The following is a 25,838-nucleotide window of genomic DNA, read 5'->3' on the forward strand; positions in this document are numbered from 1 at the left end:
AAATTTGAATTTACATATATTCACATTAACATCTTCTATCGATGCAGGTATAAATATTTTTCTTCGATAATTTTTCAGTAAAACGAAAAATATTCTCGATTCTTTTAGCTGAATTAAATTTTTTTCTTAAAAATTTCAAGTTTCTAAAAAAATCGAGTGCAACAATACAAATTCATTGCTTACTAAATATTTTAATTTCATTCGATTTTAACCATTAGTATCGGAGAAATCCATCCCATCATTTGACTAGGAAATTTAGGTAATGCAGTACGAGAATGTTTATTTTTTTAGATACATTAACATTTTTTTATGGAGTCTGGCAAAAATATTGATCAAAGTATGTATTTTTAGTGTATATATGAAACATTTGTATTAGGTATTTCGTATCGTCAGAAAAATTCCCAAGTATCAATTTAAGGTGGTACTCTTGTCTAGGGGGTTTCAAGCATCAATTTATGGATTATTATATTTTCTTAACTTTTCGAGTTTTTAAAATGTGTTTATAATGTTAAAGAGTTCGTTTCACTTTTCCAGCCCAAAAAGTCGTTTCCAGCCCTTTGTTGTTAAACAACGGTTGATACCAACAGATGTTCACTTCTTCGAAAACATTGATAGAAAACAATGATTAAAAATTGACGGTAGTAAAATGTCTAAATTCAATTGAGACTATAATTTTCGTCTCAAATTATATTTAAGTAACGTTCAATGTACATGTAAGGATAATATTTTAAGTACAGTGTTTCTGTATGTATAAAAAAGGGTTCATCCATTTTAAAGATGAAAGGTTACTCCAACATTTCAACTTCACGGTATATTTAAATTTGTACCATCAATTTTATGGACTATAAGAATGGGAAACGATCTGAAAAGTGCAAAGAGAACTCGTAGAAATAAAAGATGTAATTTTTTATTGCGGATCGGTAATAAGGATGCATCCATATTTCGTTAAGGACACGAAGAACGCAGTGTGAACCACGTATGATTGCGAGATTTAATCTATGTATTCATACTGTACTACAAATGGCGGCTTGTGGAAGTCAATGGAATCCTTGTAAATTTCTACCACTAATCTTCTCTTTCCAAATAAGCACAAAATGTACTTTTTTACATTCAGAAAGACATGTGTAGCCATGACACGAACAGTGTTTCTCAAACTGTGGTCCGCGGACCCCTGGGGGTTTCTCAAAATTTTAGAAGAGAAACGTTACAGAAGAAAACTGTTTCTCATAGTAAGGACTTGAAGTTTTTATTTTTCTTTACTTTTATCAGTTCATGTATAGGATGACTAAACGTTGAACAAGACTCGAGATTACTACTTTCTAGAATGACACCTGTCACCCTCCATTTAATTTCTGATCTCCCATCTCATTAAATTTAGGTTCATTCAATTTTTATTACACATACATAGTTTTCTCAATACTGTTTTGTACTTGTAACATACTCATCATTCTTTATTCTACTTCTGTTACATACGTACTTTATTAGACTTTTTGTTTACAGTGAGATTATTTTGTCTGAAAGTTTCATTGTTACATAATATTAAATAAATCTGAAGAAAGTCTCTTTTAAATACTTTATTATCCATTGTTGAAATAAATTTTCGCATAAAATGTTGAATGTTTAATTATTAACTGTACTGCGTTCTTCCATTTGATGGTACACTCATATTCTTTGAGTAAAAAATGTTTAGAATGTATAGAATTCAAGCTTTCAACTTTATAATATAATACAATGAGAGGGTTAAAACACACACAGCAGTATTCAGTCGCATTTATTATATTGGATCAATGAGAAAGTAACGTGAGTTTTTGACCGTGCCAAGATAAACAGTTTGAAAAATTTCACACGTCGCTGTTTACGATAAAATGTTCATGTAACCTTTCCTCTTACTGCTTAAATCCGACACCACCGAATTACCATCCTCTCAGTTGAGAATCTTTGCAGAATCTTTCAAACGACAAAAAATTGAATACATTGAACGAAGTCGACTTCGTAACTATTTTTCAATCGAGGCAAGCCATATTTTGTAAAAGTTCCTAGAACTTTGGAAGTAAGTTATAGAAAACGATGTAAATTACACAATCGATTGAACAAAACGATGAAAATATTACAAATTGATTTACCTTTACATCGATAAAACCGACGTTACTTTTCCACCGATTCCTAGCTAACCTCAATTATAAAGAAACCCTATCGCGAGGATGGGTCGAGAGAGACCCGAGGCGATCACCAAGGTTAATCACTCGACGCTTCTTCGAGACGATTTCGAAAGTAAACGACGCCTCGTAGCGGGTTTCGTTATCGTAGCGATTTAACGAAGCGCTAACACAAATATTCTTCGGCTTATAAAATCGCCAATACCTGTCGCGTGGCAGCGCCCACTTCTGCCGTGGCTCCCTTCTTCGACCGTTCCCAGAAATAATACCTCGGGTAAAGGTGGGCCACGAGAACCTTTGCGAGCTCGATAAAAATCGCGCGACATCTTTCTTCGCCTGCGGAAGACGGGGAATCGGGCCCGATACCGGCCGGAAAAAAAAAGAGTAAAAATCGCGAAAAGAAAAAGGTGAAGTTGAATCGTGGTGGTGGGGAGAATCTGTTAGACGAGAGAACGTAAATATTGTTCGGAGCAATTAATTCTTCGGGTGGACTACCACCTAGGCTTTGTCAGAAGGGTTCCTCTTGACAAAGAGGAAGAATCTGGATCCGCAAGCAGTGACCAGTGGCCACTGTCATCAAAATACTTCGAAGGGGTTGGGGCCGAAGGGCTGGTTTGAGGGGGCTCGGGCAGAAGTGGGAAGGAGGACGGAGTAAAATGGAGGGATAAAAGACAAACGCCGCCGCGACGTCGTTGTCTGATCGTGGAGATTGCTTTATTTGAGTCCGTTTAGCGTAGAGATCCTGAAACCCTGCCGAATATTTTCGTCGTGCCCGCTACCACATCCAACCTCCTATCTCCGCCGGTAGGCACAAGACGGAGGCGTAACGCTTTAAACATCGAAATAATGTAATCTGCCGACTGGAATCAAGCGATAAATATAATCGACCGGTTGAAATTTGTCGGTGGCGAGCATTTGGCTGTTTATGTTCGCCGCACCTGTGCCCCCTTTAGTATCAAGATCGATTGTAACCGGTCTCACTGTACGACGCTGTAGATACCTATCGTTCACGAATTTTACTTACGGTTAGAATTAGGAGTGACTCTTTAAATTCGTTTGGAACCGGGAATTCGTGGAATTTTGGATACCAACCGGTGGAACAGTTACGAACCATGAGATTCTACCGAAATTGTACGGCGACTGATACGTCGATTAACCGAAACGTCGATTAGGAGAAATTCGGTTAGCGGAAGAAACGAATCTGTTATCGCGAGTTTGGGTAGGTATTTTTCTACGGATAAAGACGACGATGATAATTGTTTATTGGAAGAAATTCTGTTAGCGAAAGAAACGAATGTGTTGTGATGAGTTTGGTTGTGTATTTACTATGAATAAATACGACGATGATAATTATTTATTGGAAGAAATTCTGTTAGCGGAAGAAACGAATGTGTTGTCATGAGTTTGGGTGTGTATTTACTACGAATACATACGACGATGATAATTATTTATTGGAAGAAATTTTGCTATCGGAAAAAATGAATCTGGTACCACGAATTTGCGTATGTATATATTAGGAGTAACTGCGTTATCATTTATTAGTTTACAATATTTACGTTTATAATGGTTCTACCGTTTGACATTGGGAACGAAATCGAGAAAGCAAGAACGTAACACGAAACCAGGTGTATATTAATAAGAGAGGGTATATGCAAATAAATTACTCGTAAGTAAAGTGCTTATGGCTCCGTTAGTTTTATGAATTTATATAAAATCTTCTAGGAGGGTATACAGAAAAAATTACTTCTCGAAAGCGTCAGATTAGATATTCCCTTTAATTCGATTGCAACAGGTGTAGATGCGTTTTGGCGGATATCGATGCTAATATTATTTTCTGGTGGTTGTTTATTAACTCTGTGTAAATCTCTAGTTTCATTTTCGTGTCTTTCAATTATTTCTAATAATCGACTTTTTACCGATATTTGTCTTGCTTCGTATTTTAATGATATCGATGCTAATATTATTTTCTGGTCGTTGTTTATTAACTCTGTGTAGATCTCTAGTTTGATATTCTTTCATTATTTCCAATAATCGACTTTTCACCGATATTTGTCTTGCTTCGTATTTGACGGATATCGATGCTAATATTATTTTCTGATCGTTGTTTATTAACTCTGTGTAGATCTCTAGTTTCATTTACGTGTCTCTCAATTATTTCCAATAGTCGATATTCTACCGAATATCTATTTCTCGTCGTACGGTAGTATTACTTTGTTTCGTATGTTAATCAGAATCATGTCGGATTGGCAACCCATATTTATTTGTCCCGTCTCCACGAATTTCTTCACCGGTGTGTTCCCGTTCAGTTTCAACAACATACCAATTGAAATGTAAGGACGGATAAAAATTCGTGCGCGAAGGGGGGAGACCAGGCTATTTAATGCGATTCGCTACGCCGGAATTATCCAAGTGTAGACCGGTGCACATAAATCAATCGTGTTTCGTCAAACCACATTCGGCTGGACTCACTCACGCGACAAACTAGCGCAATTCGGACCGTACGTCAATTTGAAAGTTGGCGGTTGTATGATTTATTCAGCAGATCGGCTGTCTTTTCCAAGCTGCACTAAAATATTCAACGGTTTTAAAAGCGAAGGAAAAACGAACACGCGAACTTAGATATCAGGAGAAAGGGGAAACTAATGAAATGATCAGATTTGTCAGAAATAAATACCCAAAGTAATACGTGTAATAACGTTATTCAGCGTGGCATGATATTATTATGTACAAAATATAGAATTTCATGGGTAAATGTTGCTACAAAATTTTAAGGCTTTTCGTCAGAGATGCATAACATTAACGATAGACTGTGCGTTTGAGGAACCTAAGATATAAACATAGTTCAAGGGTACCACTTGGTATTTTTAAATATTGACATTTAAATAACTAATACGAAGTACAAGTTCTCTAATAGGTACTGATTAATAAAGTGAAAATATATAAGAAATAATTGTCTTTATAATAGTATGTTTCTACTTTTTGAAGAGGAACGAATAATTTGAGGAAGTAAAACGTGACGTTTTGTTACTTAAGTCTAAAACTATAGATAGAATGATAAAATTGTTTAATAATACTAATATTTTCGTGACGATACAATAACAAATATGGACATTTTCATTTTCATTATTATATGAAATTCGATTCCACGTACGAATCAATGGGTGTAAGTGGTGAGAATCATTTCGAAACTATTATTGAGGTTGAAATCTGAACTTTTAGCGAGAAGTTATATTTTTCTGCGTAGTTCATTGCTGTATCGTTCAATCGCTGTATCTCTTCCAATTGCTTTATCGTTACTGACTTTAAATTTGAGTATCTGATCGATCATTATATCCGGTCCGTTTTTTATTTTTTCAATTATAAGTTTATCAAAAATCTATCTCAAGTATTCTCTTAATAACTATGTATATTCGTAACGATCTCATCGATTTCAATGACTTTGAAGTATTGTATGTTCGAGGAGAAAGGTCACTGAGTATACTCATCCACAATTAAGGGTCTCTCACCCTTGGGTTTGAAGTTGTGAGCATTAGAAGGTAAGAGGAAGAAAATAGGCAATTACAATTTATTTTGAAGTTACTATTGTTTATTCGTCATTTACTCGTATTGTTTGAACCCAAACTCAGCCCTAGACTCAATTCAGATCATCATTCTTTGCTCCATGAAACTCATGAAACTCATGAATCCTCTTTAACATAATTTAAAGCCAGTAAATATTGTAACTAATACAAATAATTCTTGTTATCCTTAAAAAAGTTTTACGAGTGTACAGAAGCGAAAAATAATAATTTACATTAGATCTGAGTCGTATTGAATTTAAAATAGGCTCGTCAGGTCCGAGAGAAATATGAAAAAGTACTATAACTTGATTTTCTAATCTCTGGAACACTTATAAACCATTTAATATACTTGAGTGTCGTTCGAATCAGCGAGATCATTAGTAACGTGCCGAATTATTTTATTTTGTGTAATTTTCATCTATTGCAGATCTGATAACGAATTTAACGATATATCGTTACTTGATAATTTCACCCCGATAGGACATCTTTTATTTTATAACGTGGCCCACTAGAAATCTACCGAGAACGACTGTTGTGAAGGAAGATCGGGTCGAAATCTTCCTCGTACGTATACACATTGCTCGAAGATGTGGGCACAGTATCTTTTTAAATGTTTCAAGCCTCAATGCGTGGTCTAGCGAATGCTTCCGGATTATAAACGCAGGTAGAAGGTGTGGTCGATCCTGGCGAACGCAACGAAAAACACGACCGCCCATTGTGAGGGATTTGATGATCCTGCGAGCTCGACGTCGAGCTCATAAATTGGTAAAGGATCCCCTACCTGTGATCGCGACGATGGAATAAGAGCAAAACTATCGGGCAGGCTATGCTCATGTTCGAGCATTCAAAATTCGTTGCCTTCTTTTCGTGCTATCTCCTATCTAGTAACCAATATCCGATTTGTCCTATGGTGTTTTAACAAAACGTGTAGATTCCCTTAGGAGTTATTAGTAAAAATATCCCCTAAACAAAATTCACATTAAGCAACGAGGTTTTACAAGTATTACTGTAAAAAACTATGGGAAACTTTGAACGCATTTTTCACGTAAAATATAGTTTCGTGTTTGAAAAAAGGGCCTGTAGGATATCTAAAAATATATACCATCGATTTTATACCCATATTCTATAAACATCCCTTTATAACAGATACTAGAATTATAAAAATAATTATCATAGTCTTTTTTACTATTACAGTAACTCAATCATTGTTGTTAAAAGATTTGCACATTTTCTTCAGAGGTGTGTAAATATGCAAGCAAAGTTATCGATTAAAATATTTTCTAGTTTCTTCGCAAAAAGAAAACCACGATCGTTACCTTACTTTCGTCCCGAAAAAAAAAAACAAACATTCTCTTGTCCCTAATGCGTTCTTTGAATTTTTTTCGACTTTTTCGACGAATTTTTGTTGAAGTTCATTACAACAGATTCTACTCGATACTCCTATAGTACCTACATTTCATTGTAAAATTAAACGACTAAAGTTCAGTAACTAAAGTTCATTAAAACAGATTCTACTCGATGCTCCTGTAGTACCTACTTTTGACTATAAAATTGAACGAGTTCCATACATTCGTGTCATCTGTGAACCAAATACTTTGAACGTGTACCAAAACGAAAGAAACGCATTAATATCTTGAAACGCAGAATTTGGTTTGCAACGCGCTCGATACACCGAGGACAGAATTCATAATAAGAATTCTTGTAGGGCGACAGGAAGCAACAGGGGTAGGAGGAAGAGTTTTCTCGTGCAAATAAGAAGAAGAGAATGGATATTCGACGATTTGAACCGACACCGACTCCTCGTTATAAATCAAGACTCTTTCGTAGGTATACCTCTATTCTCCAGCGGCACGGCGCGCGGCGATGGCACAATACCGACTACCGACTGCACACAATCGTCCACGAGACGAAACGCGCTCGTCCAACCGATTTGTTTGTTCGGCCGCTTCGTGATCGAATGAAATCCGCTTAATGTAATCGAAGGGTTTTCGCGTACGGAAGAGGTTGCACGGGTTCGAAAACACGTCGAAGAGGGTTGGTCGCAACTCAACGTGGGTTAGGGGGTTGAGTGAAAACCGGATGGGAAAGTTAAAAAAGGGGGAAAAGGGAAAGAAGGGGGCAGAGTTCGACACGCGCGACACGAGCTTACTTTTCTGCACGCCACTTGAAACTACCCTAGGGGCATTAATTTCATTTAATCAAACAGCGGCTATACTACGGACAACCCTCCAACTTTGTTTACCCTTATTCTTCAACAGCGTACCAGGTTTACCTTGAAGTTTTTAAAAAGGAGAAGGTTCCCTCAAAAACAAGAAAAACAAAAAATCCTTGGAATTCGAGACAATGAAACGGTTGATTTTTTCCTTTCGTTTATTTTTTTTTTTTTTTTTGGTACGATACGACAAAGGTAAGAATGATTTTTGATTATGTAGACAAACATTTGGCGATAACCATAGTAAGAGTTTTATCGAGGTTAGGATAAAAGCGGTTGATCCAATTTGGGAGAAATGTAGGTATGTATGGAAATTAAAAAGCATAGAAGTAAAAATGAAAATAAAATACAAATGTAGAGAGAAAAGTATAAATGTAAAGTAATCTAAAGAGAAAGCACAAATTGCATGCGTGTGACTGTATAAGGAAACATTTATCTGTATCAATAATTGTGCAGCTCCTTTAAGGATGAAACTGAAATAATAACTATGGAAATTTTCTTCTTTGAATGTAGTAATGCTAAGTCAATGTATTAATTTTAACGATAATTTTGAAAAAAGCAAGAATATCGTTATAGGAAATGTTTCATTTTTTCTATCCCTTTGTTGATCGTAAATTATTTTTGTTTTTATGAAAAAGTATTTTCTACAGTAGATAAAACTAATTTAATAATATTAATTACTATCTGGATTACTATATTTTCTAAAGAAACGACAAACGAGCTTTAAAAACAATTGTAGAACGGAAGTATCAAAGAGGCTAAGTGTCAAATAAGAATATTTTAGTAAAAAGAGAATATTTTATTCAAATTGCTATTATATTACAAAAGGAACAAGAATATTTAAAAGGGGAACATTATTAATCATTTTATAGCGAGACATTGTCCATTTCAAGAAATAATAATGACAATCTGTTTAATTTAATATTTAGCTCCTTTAATACCTCCACTTTATAATTAGAATTTGTCTCTGTAAAATAAAATATGCTTTGAAAAAGAAGAGTATCGCGATACAAATTTTAACACTGAAAAAATTAAATTAAAGTAAAATATCCCAAAGTAAAATATTCCCGACAATAGCGACTCAATTAATAACATTTGTCAAGATCAACTTATAGCGTGTAATAATAAAATTCCGTCTTTACACGAACTACAAAGTGACGATTCTAAAAATATTTTAGATATATTATCAATACTTAACTTCTTTTTCCTCTACGTTTTCTTCTTTCTCGTACGGTTGCAATTCTTATCGCACTTATTTTCTAAACAAATATCTGAACACATAACACGCACCGTACATAAAACGATAATTCGCTACCTCGCCAGTATCTTATAAATAAATATACGTAGGTGTTCTCAAGAATATACAAATGTTTAGTACAAACAAATTGATCTCTTTTATTCGTATGATAAATGTAACGAACGACATCGATGAAATCCATAATTATTCTTCCTTCGAGGTTCGGTCCATGTTGTTCAAGTTCGGTATCTCCGCCCTACCTTTAGCCTCCCAGAGTCTCTCGAAGTCATTTCGTACGTCGATCAGTAAACTCTGTCTACACAGTCTGGATACCGTGCTCATGTTCCCCTGCTCCTTGCCGCATATCAATCGTACGAATTTGAACTTGTTGACGATCTTCGTGAGCGGCCCTTTGGGCTCCTGTTGATTCGAGATGGTTCTCGGCAGAGATTCGCATCCCCGATTCGACTCCGCGAATCGTTCGAAAATATCAGGATCGACGTTTATCATCCCAGCGCTGGCAGACTTGACGCGAGCCGGCAGAGAAACCGTCAAATTCCTCGATAGCTCGTTCACGTTTTCCTCGTTCAAATCGTCGACACCTTCCAGCTTCGTCACGGTTCTATTTGTCGTTTCCACCGATTTCGATCCATAGGTCTCCGCATCCGAGATCCTCTTGTCCCTGGTCGTCGATTGCTCGTCGTAGATACGTTCGTAGTGATTGACGGACATTTGCCGAAAACCGTGATCAATGGAGGATGGAGGTTCCATCGCGGAATGGCAAAGCGGTCCGCCGCGACGAGATAAGAAATCTTCCTTCGCGCGACGTATCCTCAAAGAATGCGACTCCATAGCCGATTCCTCGGAAATCGTATCGGTACGACCGTCTCTTCTCGCTACAACGCTCGACAGGATCTGTAGTTTATGCATAAGGTCCGGAGAGTGCGGATCGAATCTCAGGGGATCGCTATTTCTATCCTCGTGTCTCAAGCTGGACGAGCTAACTGTCGCGGATACACCATTTTGTTGCTCCTCGGCGTTCACCTCGACCGATACGCTGGCTCGGTGTTCCTTCGGCCCGAAGGGGTATTTGAATCTACTCTTTTCCTCCACCCGAGCCATGCACGAGTTTCTATCCTTGGAGGTTCGCACCTCGTCCTCCATTCGCGACTGTCGAAACACGTTACTCTCGCTGGACGATGATTTTCGTTTATTTTCCACGGATTTCCGTCGATCCTCCTTCTCGATCGCTCGGTCCTCGTCCAGAGCCTTGTCGATCTTCGCTTCCTTCGAGTCTCGATCTTTCGATGACGGTCGAAGGGGCCACGGTAGGGAAAAGGACATCCTTAGGAGCACTTCTTGACGATTTACCTTCGGCGAGGTCGATCTGGATTTACTTTTGCTTCTCAACGTGTGAACTTGGTCGCGTTCGGAAGAACCCTCCAGTTTGCTCGATGAATCCTCCGCTCGTCGAAACGGAGAGAATATCATGCGTTTCGTTTTGATGAACACGTTCCGTGTCGGTGAACATCGTTTCTTGACCACTGTTTCATGATCGGTCGGTGCCTCGCGAGGAACGCTCGATCGATAATCGTTCTCCCTTGTCGAGCCCTTAGCTGCGAACGCATCGATAGATGGCTGCATCTTTTGGTCCTTCATCGTCTCCGTGCAACTGTTACTGGCCGTGGGTACGACCATTTTGTTTAACGTTTCTTCGTTGACGATGATCCTCTCTACGCAACGTTCCTCGCGGCAAGAACTGACCGTTAAAGAGGTCGTTTGAATTGTCGACTCCTGATGGTGTTCGCCCGTGCAAGAATTTTTAGTCTGTAATTTCATGGACGTGGGGACGTTCTCGAATGCACGGTACTGTTGTCTCTCGTTCGTTGCGACAGATTCGTTGGTAGTTGCAGCCTCCGCGATGCAACTGTCACGTTGCTCGTTATCGGAACATTCGGAGGATTTAGCGTCTGGTAACTTTGACTCCATTTTGGGTAAATTGTAATACGTGCTGCGATCGTGCGACTCGTTTTTCAGTACACTGTCATCTTTGTCGTCGCTTTCAAAATCCTCTTTCTCTGTCGCGCGACAGGGATCCACGTCGAATACCGTGTGATTGCTTTTACCTGAAAATCGTCAACTTTTTTAATTATTATTTTGATATGTATGCGAGAGAAAAGAAAGTTACGAAAATTTGACCATCGCTTTGCTTCAAGTATTTTCCGATTTATTTATATTTACTGAAAGTATTCGTCACGCATCGTTAATTAATCGTTAAGTGAATTCTGGTTACAATCGAATACATTGAATTCGATTTTCGTGATGACTTTCTTTCCGACCTTGTATTTATTTCACTTTATGTAAATAGCAGTCGAGGTTGCAAGTTGAATTATCATTGAATAATTTTCTCCGGTTTGAAAACAATGTTTATAGGCGGAGAACTCGTGATTGAAATTAAACAGTACCATGAGTACATTACTGTAAGGAAGGGAGCCTTTATATTGAGACAAAAGAATTGATACGAATAAAATAAGTAATTATTTGGAATCGAGTGTATCTTTCGAGATATTCGCAAAAAAATTTGATTAAATTTCATTTTCATTGCACTTCATTCTGATATATACATAAGTAGTCGTATTTTAATATTCCGCGAGTTATTCCGAATAATTACGTAAAATATTCATGGTATTATCCTTGCAGCAACTAAATCTATTGGGTAGTTTGGAAAGTCATTTCGTTTTTTTTTTTTGGTGAAAATGAAACACGATTTTTTCAGAGTGTATAAACATTTCATTAAATTAAATATTCTCGATTTTGGAAAACGAAATGACTTTCCGAACAACCCAATCTATTGATCTTACTCTATTTGAAAAGGTTTGCGTGAAAAGAACAACGATTTTTCAATTACTTAATTTATAACTGGTCGATGATTCCAGTGCAGTGTTCGTAATATTTGTCTCGAAACTTGCTGGATTCGATTCTGCCATGGTGCAGTAAGAAGGATCGACGATAGCGTTTATAATCTCGTACTCATTCTCGGTTTTCGTTTCAGTTTCGATGGTGCACTTCCTGGTGTCGCTGCTCCCATCTCCTTCGGCCTTTTGGTCCCGATACTCTTCCTCGTTCTTCTTCTCGCTCGGTAAGTCCTGGTTGTACCGACAGGTTGCTAATTTTGATTGCGCTATAGTAAAACTTACTTCTGAAGGAAATGTTTTCTTTCGTTTTTACTTTCTGTTTTCTCGATCTCTCTTCGAAAAGCAAGTCGAACGTCGCTAAAACTCGCAGGGACGATCGCGGGACGAAAAAAAAAGAAAAGAAAGAAGGTCAAGCATCGAAATATCTAGCGTCCGCCATTTTGTTAACGTCGAGCATCGTATTTAGTTTCCGCGGCGTTCGTTTCAATCGTAAAACGAATGAATTGTTAGAATACCATAACGAATGAAATGGTAAAGAAACGCGTTTGAAAAATAGATTCGTTAACAGAAGCAGTATAATACGAAATTTTATAAAATCTACCGTCGACTCTTTTATGCTCGTAGCAAAAGTAGAATGATTTCCAAGATTCCTTCTACGAATAGTTTTGCTTTCGGCCGCTCCTAATGTATAAAATAAGAAGTTCTTCAATCGATTATCGTGAATAATTTCAGGACACCTGCAGTCTCGAACTTACCGTCAACATTCCATTCTTCCATGGTTGTCTCGTTTATGTTTTCTCCGTCGGATGTAATGGCAGGGATCTCTTCCCTGAAAACGTGAAAATCTACGAAAGTATAGTTGTCTTTTTTAAACGTATTGCATTCGTCTTTTACATACCTCTCGTTCGCTGTTTTATTCAGCTCGGTTACAATTTTAGATTTTTTATTTAATTCCAAGGAATACATCGAACTGTCCGACTTGATTGAATCTTTATCGAAATCTGGATAGTCGAAACTATCGTTGATGGAATATTTTTGTCTGTCCAATGATCCTGCAATGGACCAACATTCCGAATCCGCATCGTCCTGATTGAAGCGATTTCTCCACTTGTTCCCGATTTTCGTGATCTCGCAGTTTTCGGTGCTCAAGTTGTCCTCGCTCGAGCAACTGTTCCTTCGGTTCCATTTTTTCGATTTACGTTGCTTTCGAGTCGAAGGTTCCTCCACTTCGACCAAGAATACTGGAGACGGTTCGTGGCTGGATGTAACTGTACCAAGTGGTACAGCTATGCTGGTCGTCTCGCTGGCTGCAACCGAGTACACAGGCGTTTGATGAGGTTGCACCCTTTCCAGGGGGCTTGCAGTTTCCTCGATAACGTCTTCAATGTCGACTATCATCGCTTCTGGTTCGGAATCATCCATAACGGCATCTTCAGTTGCCTCGTCTGCTCTTCCACGATCAACTGGAAATTCGAAATTAATTTTCGAAGGAAATAAGTGGTAAAATTTCGAAAGAAGAGTTATTATCGATGGGTTATTTTTTAATCGAAACGAACACTTTTATCCGAATAAAAGTTTCAAACAACGAATAAAAGATAAATAACTCTTTATCCATTACTTTAAATTATAAAATAAAATATTTCGAAACGAAGAAATAGAATTGTAACAGTTCGAACGAATTACTTTAAAGCCAGTTGCAAATTTTAGTTTGAAATATTTTTCCAAATCAATGGTACTTTTTAATTAGTTGGTCATCAATTGTATAAGAGACTATAATTTTCATCTTCGAATTCGTCTCGGTGTCAATTACAAGACGGGATGAAAACACATAGTTTTATGTAAACAAAAGTTGACTTTGGAAACTCTGAAAGTAGCAATCTTGAGAAAAATATTCTTTTCGCTTCATATTTGCTTCTTAAAATTGTGAAAATTATTCGTGTATTTATTTTGTATCTTCCGAAATGAGCAATTCATTTAGTTGCTCTGGCTGAGTGGACCACTCTGTATGATATGTATAAACAATATAAGGAGTGTGTCTACGTGACGTCTATGGTCACATCTACGTGACACCGGCCAATAGCAATTGAATCAGTAAAGTCACGCGTATGTGACGATAAACTGTTAAAACACTTACTAATTTCACGACAGATCCGTCATTGTTAAACATTTCACTACTTATCGATACTTACTAGATACTGGTGAAGTATTGAAACGATCGGAATTTTTTAATGTATTTGCGAGATAACCCAACGATTGTAGACTGGTCGAACGGTGTACAAAAGTTTCGCTCAAAATTGTTCCTGGGATCAGGCTGCCGACAGATTTTGATCTTTTCAAAGTGCTAACTTTGAACGATTCTCGTTCGTCACGTCCAATTTCTAAACGATTGATCGTTTTCGATTAATTGCGTTGAAATTCTATTATCGATTTTTTAACGTATCGCAATTCTACCTGTTGTAGTTGACATTGGTGTTACGATACTCGTTTCTCTCAAAAACGGATCGTAAGCAGGTCCCAGGAGACGAAATGTCGATGATCTGGGTGATATCCCGCGATATCTTTCCCAATCGTAAAGCTTTTGCGTGAATTCCCGCGAAATACCTTCAAATCGGTAAGACCCGACAGACGTTCGAACCAAAACTTCGTTGGCATTTTGCGCTCCGTCGATGTACGATCTGAAAATAATTATTTATCTATCACTTCACAGTATAATAATTATCGATTATGTAAATATTACAGATAAATTGATAAAACAGCTATTCATTTACAATATAATAATTTCTTTAGTATGGCTGATTGATTATATGATACAATCAGTTTTTACGACTTTGGTTTAACAGTTTCTTCTGTTTAGTTTTCCTTTAACGCTAACAACTCTTTGTTAGAATCTATGGACCGTCTTCTTAAGTATTAAATATTGTAGATCAACTTCTTGGTATCTAATGAAAATTAATCTAAATATTCAAGTGTATTCATAAGCAAACGATTTTATGCCTCAAAATAAGTCAAAATGATCAAATAAATGTTTCTTTAGAGAAAGGTAACTTTGAAATAGAGCTCTATAGATAAATTAAAAGGAACATCTAAATTTTTCTGTTTAAATTGTATCTTCATTTCAGATATTATAGCACATTTTTATTTTGATGAATGAAAACTAAGACATTTATTGTTTACATTTTTCAACTTGAAATGCTTCTAACCAATACACGTGATATTTTACGAAAATGAATTTAAATACCTCGTGATTCAGATTATTTTTAATTGTACATTATTCCAATCGCTTCTGAAAAGCTTCCAATTGCATACAATTAAAAATAGTCTCATCGAGGTCACGTTTGGGTTTATATTCACCGAGAAAACCTCGATAATCCATTGATAATACTCTCACAAAGACATAATAAAAACTAACGAATACTTTCGATATTTTATAACCGAGGACGCGTAATGCGAGTCTGGTTCCCTGTTGCTCTATCTCTCTCGCTCTCCAAGAGTTAAAAATCGCCACCTACCCCGTTTTCGAGAGAGAACCATCAGTAACCTCGTCTTTGTCACTTAAAAGAACTATATAAATTACTATATAAAAAAATACTACATAAAATTACTATATAAAAAAAAACAAGATAAATCACTGTTTCCAATATACCAATAACATTAATTTCTCATAAACTATCGCACTAAAATATAACGTTCATTGAATCTTTTAACTTACCTGGTGTCTCCATCGAAGCATTCGTCCAATTGCCGGGCGTTGCTCTCCCTTCGTTCCTTATTGACGTTACTGTCAAATCGTGACAATAATCTCTCCAAAGCTAGAAACTCGCTCTCGTCGATTCCCGACGCAATCCCAAGCCGATTCGAGTACGATCGCGTCGTCTGTTCCGTGTCACGGTTACCCGTTTCGTTCGCCCTCTTCCAGGCTTCCATTTTTCGTACAAAATCCTCGGTGAGATGCGACCTACCGCCACTGACGATACTCTCCCCGCTTCCGTAACTGCCACGCGGGCCGGAATTCTCCCGATTTCTATAATCGGTTTTCGATGGGGACCTCCATAGCTGCCAGTCGGTGAGACGTCGCCGATTGAATCTCTGTTGCTCGAACGGTGCGCTTCCACGTCGTTCCTTCTTCGCGCGTTTCCAGTCCTGTAGCTTCTTCCTGAACTCGGGCGCCAGTCTCTCCTCGGACAGCAAGCTCTCGCGTGGATTCAACGAACTGGATGAAATTTCACGCGCGTCTTTCATGGACACGCGAGGCGACAGATTCTTCAAGCGTTCCCATTCGACGAGCTTCCGATGAAATTCGGCACCCAGTTTCTCGCGAAGAGCACGATAATCTCGTCGTGTATCCGACTGGGCGTTCAACGCTGCGGTTTGCTGAAGATCATCCACGCTGCCGCTGCAACTGTAAGCTGCCGGTACTTCTTGACCTGGCGCGTACGTTTAAGAAAAGATCGATCAATTTTGAAATTAATGATGTACACTTCGTGAAACGGGAACAATATGCATTTATCCTACATGGTGTCTCAACTGAATCAACTTAAATGTCTGCCTTTATTTACTATTGTACGAAGAAACTTCTCGGGACAATGTTAGATTGTTTCAGGAGGCATTCCACGTGGGTGGAAGGAATTTTCTCTCAAGCTCATTTATTTTTAACGAGATTTTAAGATCATTGGTATTTTTTCATACGGAAGGTTATATTGTTGTTTCGATATTCTTATAGGGCATAGAGAAAAAGAAAATTCAATAACTTTAGTAACGGTACTGTTCGCGTTATTTAATCTCGAGATGGAAGATAATTAAAATTTCTTAGAATTGCATTCGCACGATATATTGATTCACACGTTTCTTTTCGAACGTAAACATTAGCTGTTCTTGGAAGCAATAAACTAGTGAATGGTCCTTTAGTATTTCTTCAGTTCTACTCGAAGTTAAGAATGCGTTGCACGTTGCAGGAAAAGATTGATATTGTATTGATAAATACAACTTGTTGTATTTTCACGTGTATTATTAATTGTTGGTGAGATTTTTCCAATAGAAATCAGTCCAAACGTAATTCGAAGTTTTTAAAAAATTATTTAAATAACCTATAATTAACATTAATCTGAACGAAGACGTGTTTGGTCTCATTTTCATGAAAGAAAACCTTGTCGATCCATTGATAATAGTTTCATAAAGATATATTGAAAAATAGAAAAATTGTTACTTTCTTCAGATTCACCGATACATACATATATAACATTGCTTTGAAGTTTCGATCATCGAGATAAAATAGTAGGTCCATTTTTCAAACTAAAACTCGACTTCCCCGGATAACTGAAACGATGTGGACTCGATTCTTGTCAGTTATTCGACGAATTCTATATTCTATTATCCCTTTATCGACCGAGAGCAGTCAAGATTACGTTATTCCACCCCAAACTTCACGTTACTTGTTCATACGTGTGTTTTAAATACTATAGTTACCAAATTTCTCCATCGCAGTCAAAATCGATGAGTCGATTATTTCCGATTTGTATCGTTTATTTGGCATGCTCGCTACGAAATTTAATGTTTCCGTAACGTGGAAAATTTCCAGCAGTATTTCTAAATTCTTTGAACGTAATTTTTCTTGCAGCGACAACGTGTCGGATAAAAAATTCCAGAAGTATAGAAAAGAAATAGTATCAAAATGCAAGGAGCATCAAGAGAAACGCGAACGATGTCCAAAACTAACTCACGATGTTTCGAGTGATAAAACCCTGTTTCCAAATTCTAAATCAAAAGTAAACCGATTCGTGGCATTTAATTTATCCTTCCTGGCCCACCCTATTGTCTCCAATTTCGTTTCGTTTTAGTAAAACGATCACTTACAAAGGTAACCGACAATTCTTTGGTTAATTTGCAGTGTGAAGAAAAAATCGTCGTGGAAAAATACGAAAAAGCCTACGAGTACATAAAGAAACGTAAGAAATCGATCTTGAAAGATATTCGAAGTGATTTGAACCACATCCTGGTGAAACTTTACGAGGCTGTGGAACTAATGAGGAACAACGAAGAACAGCAACTGCAAGAATTTTCTCGTCCCATCGAGGCGAAACTTGAGCAATTGATCAATTTGGATCTTTCGTGTGGTTCTCAGAAACGAAAATGTGCGATGATCCTCAACCATAACGTTCAGCAAGCATTTGGTAAGCTGAGATCCGATATCGTGCCAAAAGTGACGAGAATCGAGGAAATGTTGAAGAATTTGGAATCGGACTTGTTGATTTGCATTGGTCGAGTTGAATCTTTAATGTCTTCCTGTCAGAAGTGCAAGAATTATCTCGAATTGGCTAAATCCACCGAAGAGAACGAATACAATGCGAAACAAATACTAGACCAAACGGCTACGCACGCGTTAATTAGGTTAAACGAAATCGAAACGTACAAACGCAACACTTTGCAGTATCATGAAACGATGATGAATCAAATTACGAAGAAGCATCGGGAGAAAAATAAAGATTTCTTAGAGCAATTGGACAAATGTATTTTAGCTGTTAAAAACAAGAAATAAGAACGATTGGAATATTGATTTCGATTTTTGGAAACGATCACGAGGAACTGTTATTTGAAACAACTGTTGTCATTTGATTTAATATTCTTTTCTGTGAATACGTAAAAATTTCCATGTACATGTTTTCCACGTATACGTTTAATTAAACGTGTGTTAGTTTATCAAGTTTCGAATCCTTCGTACCTTACGAAGTACTGAATTCCGATGAAGGGAATTAAAGATACCGATGAAACATTCTGTCAATCAAAAATGTAAATTGATAATCAATTTTGTAAATTGTACCAAATGTCCCATCTCAAACTTTAGTACCTTGAATATTTCCACTACTTTTAGAATTTTAATCAAAATTGTTTTATAATTTTATACAGTTTCGCTAGAACAATTGTACAATAAAGATATTTTCATTTTAGGTGTCAAGGAAAAATTAAGGTCATCTTAGTTTTTCCGCATAGTATTGGTAATTTTTTTAATAGTGCCTAATTTTGGATTTTAAGACAAATTCAGCGATTTATAATTCAAGGTCAATGAGAAGCCATACGTGAACGAAATGGAACGTGTGATTTTCCAAATCAGTAAGAAGTATTGTTTCATTCGTGTAATTAGATTTCACATGTGTACTAATACAGATGTTTATCAACATATAGTGGATGCAACAGAGATAACACGGTTCTGATATTTGTTCTCATATCCATTATGAAATTGTGTGTCGTGTGTATATGGTTTATACCTTCCATTTTTTACGAATTCATCAATTTTTTTATTAATCTCTAAATAATAATCTATTTACTCGTTAATGAGTAAAATAAATTTATATTGTTTTAATAAAGATTTACAGAGCTAGTAAGATGCATTAAATACATTCTTGCAAATAGAAATTAACGAAATATTTTATAAACATGCTTTCAAACATTGCACCAATACCATATATATATACACACACACGAGACATGTTTAATAATTTTTAATTTACCCTAATCGTTATAGAATCGACATTAAACTGAAACGAAAAGCGATACATTATCTTTATATAATAGAATCAAATAATAAAAGTTATAATAACTACTTCGTTATAGAATAGTTCTTCGTGATTTTATTAACCACGATTTCCAAGAGATTGAAATCTTGATTAAAAATGAACAATAATGGATGATATTAAAATAATAATGAACGAATATTAAAAAAGAAAAATAATAAAAGAATCGTTTGTAATTTACCGTCTGGAAGAAACATTTGTCTGGAAAAGACCCTGATAGGGCTCGGTGGTACGCTAAGGGAAGAACTAGTCAGGAAAGCTCGCCTAACTTTGTTCCACTTGGAGTCTTGTCTCTGCGTTTTTGATGTTAAACTCGCAGATTCGTCATCGTTTGATTGCTACATTAAAAAACAAAAAGACACACATAAGAAGTAGCCTTTTTCTATTTTCAAGATTTCTTAAAACTAATAAAAATGATAAGCAAAGGGTCAATATTGTATAAATACTGTATCGTATACAATGGCAAATTATACATTTGAAGGGTCTGAAGTATTATACAAACAAAGTTTGAGAATCCCACCTAACACTTTAATATGCTCAATTTTATAGAAATAAATATACGTCACGTATTTTTATCAAACTTTTTACTTTTATAATAAGAAAAATAGAAGAAAGTGTATAAATATTGAAATATAAAATGCAAGTGTTGTTTAGAAGCAACAAATTTATCAATAACATTTCCGTAATACAATTGTTGAGTAACGTTCCTTTCAAGAAACATTATAAATTATTTACATAGCCCTGACCATGTAATGGCCAACGCTATTTTTTAAATAATTTCCTATAAGTGAAACCATTGTGTGACTTGAAATAAAGCTTTAAAATATAATCTTTTTTATTAACTCGGGTTCTAAACTTCACTTTATTACCGACTTTACGATAATTCGCAATTCGTATATCATTCGAGTGTAACAATGAATAGAAAGAAGAAGTAATGTTAACCTGTCGTTTGAAACCTTTGCTGGTTAAAAGTTCTCGGTGTATTTTCCTCTGTTGCGGAGAATTCCCGCCAGAAGTGTGTGCACTGGACGGAAGTGGCGAATAAGACTCCGGAGAAGACATGCCTCTGATCTCTTCCTCGTGCGGAGGTATTGTAATCGTTAGGGATGGAGTAGGTCTCTTCGATACTTGGTCTGGTTCATCCATCCCGTTCAAAGAATGCCTCGTGTGATTCTTTTCCGACGTGATTCGAATCAGTGGTGTTTCCTGGCCGGTCTAGTTTCAAACAAAATTTCATAATCAAATGTCTTCACAAGCAAACGATTTTACCTAATGAAAATGAATCTCAATATTCAAGTGTCTTTATAACACACTTTTATGCTTCAAAATAAGTGAAAATGATGAAATAAATGTTTTTTTTTTTAGAGAAAGGTGACTTTGAAATAGAGCTCTATGCATAAATTAAAAGGAATATCTAAATTTTTCTGTTTAAATTGTATTTACATTTGAGATATTATAGCATATTTTTAGTTTGGTAAATAAAAACCGAGACGTTTGTTGTTTACATTTTTCAGCTACAAATGCTTCTAACACGTTCATTACACGTGATATTTTACGAAATTATATTTCTTAAATAAAATAAGATTGTTAACAAACTTAAATTTGATAAAATCTGTAGATTTTGATTCGAAACTAATACACGAACCTTTTTATGGCTTTTCGCGCTTGCAATTTATACTACTGTTTAAACAAAACCTGTTTTCTACTTATCGTTGTCACATTTCTATTACATTTTAACCCTAGTACGTTTTTCAGGCCTTTTTCGACTCATCGCGTTCTCGTAATGAGTCATTATTTTTCTATATTTATTAAAGCTATTACAATAGATGCTACTACACTTTTCGAAAATATGCAATAAAAGACTTATCTATCCATCAGTTTTGACGATCACGGTAGAAGTATATTTTTTCTACAGAAATAAAATATTCTGATATTTTAAAGTAATGGAAAATATATTTTACGATTTTCAAAATTGTATACGATCCAAAAAATTTTAATGCAACCCTCTAAGGAGTCGAGATTCATAATCCACAAAGCTCTGACCAAATATAAGATATACATATGACGTATATATCATACGCTGTATACATTTATATATAACTCTGTTTATATTTTTATAAGTACGTATGATTATTGGTCATCTTCTAAAAATTATCAATTTTTGTCACTGCTATTATGCATCTGCAATCCGATAATTCATCGATGACAAGATGTAGTAATATTTAAATACATCATCGGTATTAATATTATTCAAATAATGCAAATATATAAATACTTTCTTATTCAAATAATAATAATATTCAATGTTTACTCGTAGAATTCGAGTATCTACAAAGTATTCGAACATAAAATAATTCGAATGCTCCCTACATTTGTCAAATGCACGTGTGCTTCGTTAATTTTCAAAGTTATCTTTTTCAAAAGCAAAGCTCCACACCGAGAAATAGTATTCCATCGTTTCGATTTATTTTAAGGCTTAGAATCGCCCCCTTCTCGACTGTACCGCGTGTTTCGACCAGCACTATAAACAATTCAGTGGAAATCTAAGCGCAATTCCATTGTGTATTAATAGTCCCAACTGTAGTTCTAACGCGACGAAATTTATTTACAAAAACGAAATGAAAATTTACGTGTCCAGTTTGAAGATAAAGTATTTCAAATTGAAATTGAAGCAAAGAGTGGACCAACTAATAATTACATGCACGCTATAGAAACGATTAAAAAATTTCGCTAGATGTGTCAGTATTGCATTTGTATAGTTGCAAATATTTTGAAATCGCCATTTGCACATCTATGTATACGGAATACGAATGATTCTATTAATTTTCTCGTATTTAGCGTTGTTTGGACAAAATTTCAATACGAAATGTGCAATCGAACGACAATAATGAAGACAGTAGAAGAAAAGTAAACGAAAACTTAAATTATCGGTAAGTTTCGATTAATTGAAATTCAAGTAACGATGCAATGACGAGAGTTATCGAGGAACGATATTCATCGAGATAGCAAACTTTCTCTCGTAATTTCGTCCATTTATTACGAGAATCCGATCATGTTTGACAACTTAATAGATTGCCCGTACGTAAACGCTTTTTTGGTATACTCGAGCGGATAGGAGGTCGATTAGTGTCAAAATTGTTATGAAAAATGTCTTCACCTCGTTTATACGACTGGTATCGTTGGCTCTTTCGATATTCAGCGCGATCATATCGCCATCGAGACTCTGACTACGTCGACTTATACATTGTTCCTCTTTATTTTCTTTTGCTTTTGACGATGGATACTCAAAATGATTCGGGACACTTTTGGGCGAACCTGGAAAAAAGTGACGATTAACCAAAGATTAGATTATTTAAAAAGATATTCGAAAAAAAGTACTGCATATGGATAATCGAATCAATACGATCGTATTAAAGAAATTTTAAAACGGTGGTTCAATATTTTCTTAATTGTTTCGTGAATTTAGTTCGAGGTCCTAGAGACTCGCATGGCTAAACGAGACAGAAAATATTAGGTTGTTCGGAAAGTCGTTTCGTTTTCCAAAATGGAGAATATATAATTTGATAAAATATTTATACACTTTCAAAAAATCGTGTTTCATTGTCACCAAAAAAAACGAAATGACTTTCCGAACAACCCAATAGTTTTAATACGATTATTCTCACGTTCACAATTTGCAAGTACGAATTACAAACAATGTTTTCAAGTGAGAAAAGTGTCAATGTACTACTCACGTCAAACAAAACTAATCTACAATATATACAACGTACATTCGACCAGATGGTTAAACTTTGATTCTTCCATTGTGAAACATTTAATTTTGCAAATTTAAATTCAATTTTCCAATCCACGTGAGAAACAAAACATTACTCGTGGCAAACAAAACTAATCTACAATATATACAACGTATATTCGACCAGATGGTTAAACATTTATTCTTCCATTTCTCCGAAACGTTCATTTGAATCGAAACGTTGCTAGTGCCCCGAACTTGTTAGACGAAAGCGATACCCTGAATATTACAAATACACGCAGTCCAAGCGAAAGGCGTTTTCAATTCAAATTAATTACGAAATATTGCTCGAGTTCGGTATCGTTCGCGAAGCGGTAAATAAACAATTCTATCGAAAGAGACGTGACGTTCAACGCGCGATCGTATCAATCCATTCAGTATCGTTGCAACGTTAAACAATTTCGTACAATCGTATGATCGTTCGTTCGACAGAGAGGCGGACGAGGTTCGGTCGGAGAGCGCCACGGACTCGGAAATGACGTCTGTGCAAGAGGAGGCGGATGTGCTTGTCAAATTGCCAGTGTCCGTGTCCGGAATTCGTAGATACTTGGGCGTTTGGGAGGACTGTACCCCTGGCGTCGCGATTGTCGTCACGGCGTCCATTGTTTCCGCGAGATCGTTCGTGCATGCCCTCTCCCATTTGAAGGCTGCTTTAACCCTGGTCCATTTGGAGACTTTTGGCGCCCCCTTCGAGACATCGTCCACGGATGTTTGCTTCTCGACGTCCGATTTGCCCCTGGTTTGCCTGGACAACGGAGACCTGGCGTTCCGTCTCTGAAACTGAGGATCCCTGCAATTGGACAACATAGCGTCCAACAGGGACTCCGCGAAGCCTGTATCCTCCTCGCAGAAATCACTAGCGGGTACAGCGTCACGCGCGAACGCGTCCTCCAATATACGATCAGCGTTTCGTAGCACCTTGAGCTTCTCCAGGTTCCTCACGCGTTTAAAGAACTTGGATGTACGGTATCTGAGCTCCAGTATCTGCTCGGAGAGTGCGTAAAGACGATTCAGATGCTCGAAGGCTTCCTCCAGGCACAGATTCGCCACTGGCATCGTGGACGTGGTCGAGTTCCTCGAAGGACATTCGGAAGTTTGCCCCTCGAAGGCCGGTATACTCAGATCCGTCAAGTAGGCTATTATGTCTTCGTCCTCGTCGAGGTTCCTCGCCTGCGTCATTTCCGCTTGGCTTCGAGCCGCCCGCAAATACCAAGAAGGGCTTCTCCACGGATCCGGTGGCGGTGTTGGTAGATGATTCTCGTCGAATTTCTCCTTCGATCTGGTCATCGTCCTTTGTTCTCGACCGGCACGACTCGTGCTCGGTCGTTCGATCTTCCTCTCGGTATCTTGCTTACCGTGATCCACGATCTTCTCATCGTCGGCCATTTAACGTTAGCGAAAACGCCTCGCATGTACTTATATTTTTTTACCAGCTTGCTAATCGAGGCCAATACTCGAGGGGTTATATCGAAGTATATCTAATTTTAGAGTAACTTTTACCGTGAAAATCATAGGCGTAATACGCACTGGCCCTGTCGAGTTTCTACGCGGTGAAACTACGGCTGGTGGATCATCCTTTTTGGAGATTCTCGGGGATCGAATTTCGAACGATTCGCGTTTACGGGTGTGGGATCAGGTACGCGATACTTAGCGGGGGCGATCGTTCACGTATCCGAGTCACGACGAAACGAACTGTGACACCAAACGAACTTTTCGCGACACTTTCACGCGTCGACGAGATTCACTTCCCGACACTGATTCACCCGTGAAGTTCCTGGTCTCCGTTCGGTTGGAATTCGCAACGTTGCGTTCGAAATGGAAGATCGAACGTGGATCTTCTTACGGCGAATATCTCGTAGGTTCGCGCGCGGAATGCATTTTTTACGTTATAGCGGCGTCGAGGGAGAGTCGCGGAAGAAGTGGTCCGAAATCGTATCGGCGTCCTCGCGTGATTATTTTCGGTGGCGAGCATTCGGCATTCGTATTTACGACGAATACGAGAGCGTTATTCGTGAAACGAGGCGTTCCACGCTCGAAGAGCATGCGCCGAGCTTACCCGCGACAGAACGAGTGGAAGAGCGGATGGTCTTCCTGTTCTTGTCGAAAATAGACGGCGAGCAAACGAGACAGCCTTACCCTCCCAAATGGCCGCGCGCGGACTTGTATTTATACGCGTCGGAAGTTCAGACTCGACGATGCCGATACTATTATACTTTGCGCAACGTCGCTGCTCGCGTTCGAATTTCTGCGGAATTGCACGAAACCGACCGAGTGTTTTCTTATACCGAGGCACGTTCCACGAACAGTAAACGAGGGGACGCTACTTCATCGATTTGAATAAATTAAAATTTTTTTTTTTTTTTTTTTTTTTACTTTCTTTTAGATTTCACCCTTCAGCTA

At 37.2% G+C, this 25,838-nt stretch overlaps 2 protein-coding genes across 4 annotated transcripts; one reads left to right on the top strand and one right to left on the bottom strand.

Moving 5' to 3' along the window:
• Positions 1–9,298: 9,298 nt before the first annotated feature.
• LOC143143535 (uncharacterized) lies at positions 9,299–25,586 on the bottom strand. Of its 3 annotated transcripts, XM_076304887.1 has the most exons (12): positions 23,846–25,586; positions 22,803–22,960; positions 20,588–20,860; positions 19,827–19,983; positions 15,790–16,504; positions 14,532–14,755; positions 14,270–14,458; positions 12,979–13,543; positions 12,836–12,909; positions 12,682–12,761; positions 12,074–12,311; positions 9,299–11,291 (listed from the first exon to the last, which is right to left on the bottom strand). In XM_076304887.1, the coding sequence occupies exons 1-12, from the start codon at positions 24,822–24,824 to the stop codon at positions 9,370–9,372; spliced, it is 5,574 nt and encodes a 1,857-aa protein (XP_076161002.1). In that variant the 5' UTR covers positions 24,825–25,586; the 3' UTR covers positions 9,299–9,369. The 3 variants fall into 3 exon arrangements, with proteins under 3 accessions (XP_076161002.1, XP_076161004.1, XP_076161003.1); XM_076304889.1 differs by lacking the exon at positions 12,682–12,761 and having other exon boundaries at positions 12,074–12,331; XM_076304888.1 differs by lacking the exon at positions 12,682–12,761 and having other exon boundaries at positions 12,074–12,346.
• LOC143143575 (uncharacterized) lies at positions 17,609–18,612 on the top strand. The gene is made up of 2 exons (XM_076304965.1): positions 17,609–17,842; positions 17,965–18,612. The coding sequence occupies exons 1-2, from the start codon at positions 17,609–17,611 to the stop codon at positions 18,610–18,612; spliced, it is 882 nt and encodes a 293-aa protein (XP_076161080.1).
• Positions 25,587–25,838: the final 252 nt, after the last annotated feature.

This window comes from Ptiloglossa arizonensis, chromosome 2 (assembly GCF_051014685.1).
Source record: "Ptiloglossa arizonensis isolate GNS036 chromosome 2, iyPtiAriz1_principal, whole genome shotgun sequence".
Classification (NCBI taxonomy): domain Eukaryota; kingdom Metazoa; phylum Arthropoda; class Insecta; order Hymenoptera; family Colletidae; genus Ptiloglossa; species Ptiloglossa arizonensis.

Bases quoted from the DNA above. Each gene is read 5' to 3' on its own strand.
- LOC143143575 (XM_076304965.1), top strand. From the start codon at position 17,609: ATGCTCGCTACGAAATTTAATGTTTCCGTAACGTGGAAAATTTCCAGC. The intron at 17,843-17,964 runs GTAAACCGATTC...GTTAATTTGCAG, and splicing joins TTCCAAATTCTAAATCAAAA to TGTGAAGAAAAAATCGTCGT.
- LOC143143535 (XM_076304887.1), bottom strand. From the start codon at position 24,824: ATGGCCGACGATGAGAAGATCGTGGATCACGGTAAGCAAGATACCGAG. The intron at 13,544-14,269 runs GTAAGTATCGAT...TCGAATTTCCAG, and splicing joins CAATACTTCACCAGTATCTA to TTGATCGTGGAAGAGCAGAC. The intron at 11,292-12,073 runs GTAATTGAAAAA...GACGATTTTCAG, and splicing joins ATCGACCAGTTATAAATTAA to GTAAAAGCAATCACACGGTA.